Source organism: Oncorhynchus mykiss, chromosome 1 (assembly GCF_013265735.2).
Source record: "Oncorhynchus mykiss isolate Arlee chromosome 1, USDA_OmykA_1.1, whole genome shotgun sequence".
Taxonomy (NCBI): Eukaryota; Metazoa; Chordata; class Actinopteri; order Salmoniformes; family Salmonidae; genus Oncorhynchus; species Oncorhynchus mykiss.
The window spans coordinates 75343442-75350142 of NC_048565.1; the positions used below are offsets into that span (position 1 = coordinate 75343442).

The 6701-nt window shown below is 43.2% G+C and overlaps 1 protein-coding gene across 1 annotated transcript; it reads right to left on the reverse strand.

The window, feature by feature from the left end:
• Positions 1-1671: 1671 nt before the first annotated feature.
• On the reverse strand, positions 1672-4903 carry LOC110522123 (G-protein coupled receptor 26-like). Its single transcript, XM_021600288.2, has 3 exons — positions 3838-4903; positions 2759-2872; positions 1672-1912 (listed from the first exon to the last, which is right to left on the reverse strand). The coding sequence occupies exons 1-3, from the start codon at positions 4506-4508 to the stop codon at positions 1672-1674; spliced, it is 1026 nt and encodes a 341-aa protein (XP_021455963.1). The 5' UTR covers positions 4509-4903.
• Between the last annotated feature and the right edge of the window lie 1798 nt (positions 4904-6701).

Sequence of the window (6701 nt, forward strand, 5' to 3'; positions counted from 1 at the left end):
GTGTTTCGTCATTAAAGAAACTCTGTTTTGTTAATTCGCTTTTGGGTCCTCATTCACGCTCCTGACATTCCTGACATTTAATCCTACTAGGATTAATCCTAAAGTCCCTGTCTTAGGTCAGTTAGGATCACCACTTTATTTTAAGAATGTGAAACGTCAGAATAATAGTAGAGGGAATTATTTTTTTCAGCTTTTATTTCTTTCATCACATTCCCAGTGGGTCAGAAGTTTACATACACTCAATTAGTATTTGGTAGCATTGCCTTTAAATTGTTTAACTTGGGTCAAATGTTTCAGGTAGACTTCCACAAGCTTCCCACAATAAGTTGGGTGAATTCTGGCCCATTCCGCCTGACAGAGCTGGTGTAACTGAGTCAGGTTTGTAGGCCTCCATGCTCGCACATGCTTTTTCAGTTCTGCCCGCACAATTTTCTATAGGACTGAGGTCAGGGCCTTGTGATGGCCACTTCAATACCTTGACTTTGTTGTCCTTAAGCCATTTTGCCACAACTTTGGAAGTAAGCTTGGGGTCATTGTCCATTTGGAAGACCCATTTGCAACCAAGATTTAACTTCCTGGCTGATGTCTTGAGAGGTTGCTTCAATATATTCACCTAATTTTCCTTCCTCATGACGCCATCTATTTTGTGAAGTGCACCAGTCCCTCCTGCAGCATGATGCTGCCACCCCCATCCTTCACGGTTGGGATGGTGTTCTTCAGCTTGCAAGCCTCCCCTTTCCCTCCAAACATAATGATTGTCATTATAGCCAAACAGTTCTATTTTTGTTTCATCAGACCAGAGAACATTTCTCCAAAAAGTATGATCTTTGTCCCCATGTGCAGTTGCAAACCGTAGTCTGGATTTTTTATGGCGGTTTTGAAGCAGTGGCTTCTTCCTTGCTGAGCGGCCTTTTAGGTTATGTCGATATAGGACTCGTTTTACTGTGGATATAGATATGTTTGTACCTGTTTCCTGCAGCATTTTCACAGGGTCCTTTTCTGTTGTTCTGGGATTGATTTGCACTTTTCACACCAAAGTACGTTCATCTCTAGGAGACAGAACACGTCTCCTTCTTGAGCGGTATGATGGCTGTGTGGTCCCATGGTGTTTATACTTGGGTACTATTGTTTGTACAGATGAACGTGGTACCTTCAGGCATTTGGAAATTGCTCCCAAGAATAAACCAGCCTTGTGGACGTCTACAATATTTTTTCTGGGGTCTTGGCTCATTTCTTTTGATTTTCCCATGATGTCAAGCAAAGAGGCACTGAGTTTAAGGTAGTCCTTGAAATACATCCACAGGTACACCTCCAATTGACTCAAATGGTGTCAATTAGCCTATCAGAAGCTTCTAAAGCCATGACATAATTTTCTGGAATTTTCCAAGCTGTTTAAAGGCACAGTCAACTTAGTGTATGTAAACCTCTGACCAACTGGAAATGTGATACAGCGAATAATGACTGAAATAATCTGTCTGTGAACAATTGTTGGAAAAATTACTTGTGTCATGCACAAAGTAGATTTCCTAACATACTTGCCAAAACAATAGTTTGTTAACAAGAAATTGGCGGAGTGGTTGAAAAATGAGTTTGAATGACTCCAACCTAAGTGTATGTAAACTTCCGACTTCAACTGTATGTAAGTACCTCAATGTCTCCATCTTGCCATAGTCAATGGGTGGGTTTGAAGTTGTTGGTGTCGTTGACCCTTCCGTTCTCCACCATGCGGGCGGAGGAGTTAAAGGAACTTCTCTTCAGGATCTTGTTGGTCAGGTCGCTGCATGTCTTCCTGTACTGGTTCCGGAGCAGTGAGTAGACAAAAGGGTCGCAGGCTGCCTTGCTGTAGGCCAAACACTTAGACAAGACACCCCAGTGAGGGTTTATCTGTCCTAGCGTGAAGAGCTCGAAGATTCTGCCACAGCAAGCACAGAGAGATAAGTTATATTATGAACAGTGGATAGTTGTTTCATAGACCAGTGAAAAAACAACACAGATGTCAAAAAACCTACTGTCCTGTGGAAACTCTTTAATAAGCTCTCAGAAATTTCAACATTTTGCTTAAAAATGCCATGGCTCTGATTCGATCGTGAATGTTAGGGGATGTGGAGTTGCTCTTGTTTGTCTCACTCTCCTTACCAGGTAAGTGTATGGAGGCGTTTCACAAGGACAAGGCTCATTCTCAGAATGACGAGCTCAGATCACTGATCTTGTGATTTACAGGCGCTATCAAACTCACAATGGGGATCTCACTATAATTATAACCCCTGATGTGATCTCCATCTCTCACGGTTATGTTCAATCCCCTTCTGAAGGGTTGCAGCTGCACTTCTACAATAGGCAGCAGGTGTAATGAGAAGTATCATCATGGTCTCTGACTCACTCATAACGACACGTCCACCCATGCTAACTCTCTTACAGATTATCTTTCTCTTACACTCTTTCTCCCTTTCCTGGGGTTTCATCCTAAAACTCGTGAAGAAAAAGGGTGACAACATAATTACCCTCAAGCTGATTGGTTAGTGATTTAGATATGGATCGATAGAACATAATAAGATGGGGTTGTAGAAATTGACTATGGTCCATGTTGCAAAGTAATTTTTTCTACCCAAAGCACAAGCCATTTGCACAGGAAGTAGACAACTTTCGTTGGTCTCAGATGGGGAATTGGTGTCACCACAGTTCGCAGCAGCCAATCCCACAATATAACACCATCCCACATGCACAGGGGTGTTGAGGATAGATTTGAACCCCTGCTCACCTCGTGATGACGTAAGGGGCGAAGCACACCACAAACGTTCCAATGAATGTGATGATCTTCTTGGTGGCTCTCTGCCTCCGCTGTCTCTGCTCATCCAGGCATCGCTGGCGCACACTACCAAAGGACAGAGGGGACCGTTATCAACCCAGGGGACGACCCAGGAGCACAGCCTCAAACATGGCCTCTCGAGTGGAATGAGGGGTGATGGAGAAAACAGCATGCTTCTATGGACAGTATCAGAGCACAGCCTCAGGTCAATGCCAATGGATTGTTCAAGATATCGAAACTGTGAAACATCCATTATGTAAATCAAGTCCAATTCCAGGTCAATACTTATTGTTTAATTGATCGCTAATCACAAGGAATTGACCCCGGCCTCTGAGAAAGAAGAAAGACAGACAACAGGGAAAGTGACAGTGAGATGGCATCAATCTACCTATTTGAGGCTAGTTTAACTATTTGAGTTATGTAATGTGGAGATGATTGAAAAGGGATAATCAAATGCAGTAAACAATACAGGTCCAATGCAGTCGTTTTTATCTCAATATCAAATCATTTCTGGGTGACAATTAAGTACCTTAATGTGATTGTTTTCAATGTACATGGTCAAAGAGAAACAAAAAATAGCTTATTAGCAAAGAGCAATTTCTCAAACAAGAATTTAGCTAGGACAGTCTGGGGGTGGTCAGAGTTAGGAGCAGGAGGCAGGCCAAAACTCCATCCCACCATGACAGGCTGAGATTTCAGGCGCCTTTTCAAACAGTACATTTTCACAGTATTATTTCAACCTGATAGGGTGGGAATGTATATAAAACACAGGAAAATCAAGTTTTATAATGGTCACAATTTATAATGGTTTTGATCTGTATGTGAAGAGCTCTTGGTTTGGAATATATTTGTGTCATTTTAGTTTTGATAAAGGGGGCTGAGATCTGAGACCGTAACGTTGGACCAAAACGGTGGTGCTGAAATCAATCCTAAATCCACTGAAATCGCATTGGTAATTTTGCAATTACAATTCGTGGGATAATCTGAAAAAATGTCTAAGCAAATGACTCAGACTAGGCTCAACGGCTTACCTCGGGTGAATATCCACAAGCAGCAATAAGGTCTGCATAGTGATCACGTCGATGCGTTTACAGTGAAACCGCGCAACTTTCAGAACTTTCAGGTACGTTACACACAACACGATTAAGGTCAAGAGAAACGTGAGAGAGTGTAACACCACAGTGTAGATGATAAACTGCGTCCGGGAGCCGCTTGCTCTCGCATTGCAGAGCGTACATGATGCGTAAATGTGATGGTACCCAACCCAGGAAGAGCAAGTGGCCACCGTGGAGAACGAGAGCGAGTGCATCCACGTGTATCCAAGCCCTATCACTGCGTCCCGGTGTCGTATTCTGGAGTGGTAGCTCAGCGGAAAAACCACTGCCACCCATCGATCGATGCTCAAAGCCCCCATACTGAGCATTGAGTTGGTGGTGAGAAAAGTGTCCAGGAAACCCACAGTTTGACAGAACCCGCTGCCTCCAGTGTTTCCTTTGTTGATAAGTCCGACCAGAGTTAGAGGCATATTGGACACGGTAAGCAACAGGTTGCAGACGGTTAGGTTGAGGATAAACAACCCGGGCACCTGCTTTCGAATCTCCTGGTTGTACAGAAAGCAGATCAGTACCACCACGTTGGACAGAAACGAGACGGCGATGATCACTACTACAAACACAGAGACAGCCATGTCCGCAATGTGCATTGTGCGTGCGTCCCGCTCAAATATCCGCACTTTTGACAATTGTATCCACCGTCCAGCTTCTGAAACAAATTACATATAGCATCGTGCTGGAACTACGATGTCCAACCAGCAAACATCCGACACAGTTCCACGGTTATTCTTCGTTGTCCTTCTCGTGTCTCCATGTAACGATACAGCCGGCTCACTATGGAGAGTCGCACGAAGGGACATCCAAGTATCCTCGATGTGCTGAACCAAATGTCTCCAGGAACGGGTGATTACAAACAGACACACCCCTGCACGTGTGGCTGCACTAAGTTTCTAACTATTTATTTCTTGCCACTGCTCGCACAACATCCCCTTATTGCGCAATTGCGTAGTGTACTGGTGGACAGTTTTGCAAACGCCCAGCGCAGTCTCTCGGATGGTCTGTCTCTGGCGATGCTTATGTCGTATATGTCACACCTCACCCACACCCATATGCTACACACTCCATCGCCTCCCCAAAGCAACCAAAAATGTATTTTTGTTCAATATCATGCGGTAAGTTTTAACTCATGCAACTGACATCGTTCTAGACCCTACAATTCGATAAACATCATACAACAAAATGTATCTTTGTGTTATCTCTAGTTGATGTAAGTCCCATATTACTGCGTTATAGGAGTTAACCAGGCTGTAGTTAATCCACAAGAGAATGGAGCATATAAATGACTGATATCACAATTTATAATTTTAGATATTATAGACACAACATATGATCAATCGGCAGCAGTAGCTCTTAAGCCCTAGAGGTTGGAGAGGCTGCCCAGTAGCCAGAAGGTTTCTGGTTCAAGCCCCAGGTGGGGCAACACAGAAATGAGAATGGAACTGAAATCATACTTGGATGGCTTCTGGTCTCTGATCCCATGTACCATCTCCTGCCATTGTGCCCATGAGTAAAGCACTTGACCCCCCACAATTGCTCTCCACCCAGCGGTGTTGGGCTTCTGCTGACCCTGTATCTCTCAATGTGTTTGTATGTATCTGGGGGTATTGATAAAGGCAGAAAATGTCCTATGTTCTAACCAATGGACAATAAAGTTGTATTCTATTATTTTCTATTAATTGTGTGGACAAACAGCCGGTGTGATTATCTACAAAAGCTTTCTGAAGCCTGAAGCTGCCTTTCTTTCAAAAACACTGCTTTTCCATTGACTAATGCTCGGCTTATCCCCATCCATATTTGTATAGTCCGTTGCACAGATACTATACTGGCTTCTTAGGCACACACAACACACAAACACTATTTACAACTCCCTGTCTAGAAAGATCTCTGATAGCATCCCATGACCAACAGGCATACTGTAGGTTGGCATTCATACTAAATGGGATCGTAATGAGAAGGTATCTAAGTGTAGCTACTACTGTTTTTCTGCTAAGTGTTGAATGCTAGTAATGTTAATGAATAACACAATAGAATTACACAATGTAGAGAGATTACAAATATGCGTTATTTCTCCACAACACAAGAGAGGATGGTTCATGTTGCAATGCTGCTGGAGTGGACAGGGGACTTTGTTGCTGACGGTGTTGACAACAGGTGATTGCACGGATTCACGTCAATGACAGCGGCAGGGCCAGATGGCTTTGCCAGATGCTGTGTCTACTGTGGATTCCCCCCGATGTCCTCTTTACAAGGGTCTGGGGAGGGGACTCCACGGGGGACTTGTGTATCTGGTAAACACAGAATAGAACAGACAGACCCAGACAGACATAGTCATGTCTCAATCAATAGAGAAATGATTTTGTATTTATTGAGAATTTTAACATACTATGACATGGGATGCATACGTGGCCTGTAAGCCATGTCTCTTTCCCCTCTAGTTTTTGCCCCAGACTGTTCACACAATCATCACACGTGATCAAATGGCCCTCATTTAACACTGTCAGACACCTCCCTCCCATCTTGTTCTATATTGGAAAGTTCAATTAACATGCTCAATGAGAATGGCCAGAGTAAAGAGGAGAGTTGAAATGACTAATTTGCACAAAATCATTTATATATTAGATTCGTTTCTGGGCTGAATTAAAAGCATTGATATGATGTAATTAGATTGAAAGAGATTTCTCCACCACCAGAGAGGACCACAATCAGTCTTAGAATAGAAAGTGGTCAAGACAGTGATCCAGGAATTATGGGTAGTCACAAGGCATTGATATTGATATTGATAT

Bases quoted from the DNA above. Each gene is read 5' to 3' on its own strand.
- LOC110522123 (XM_021600288.2), bottom strand. From the start codon at position 4,508: ATGCACATTGCGGACATGGCTGTCTCTGTGTTTGTAGTAGTGATCATC. The intron at 2,873-3,837 runs GTAAGCCGTTGA...GTCCTTTGGTAG, and splicing joins CTTGTGGATATTCACCCGAG to TGTGCGCCAGCGATGCCTGG. The intron at 1,913-2,758 runs GTGAGCAGGGGT...TTGCTGTGGCAG, and splicing joins GCCCCTTACGTCATCACGAG to AATCTTCGAGCTCTTCACGC.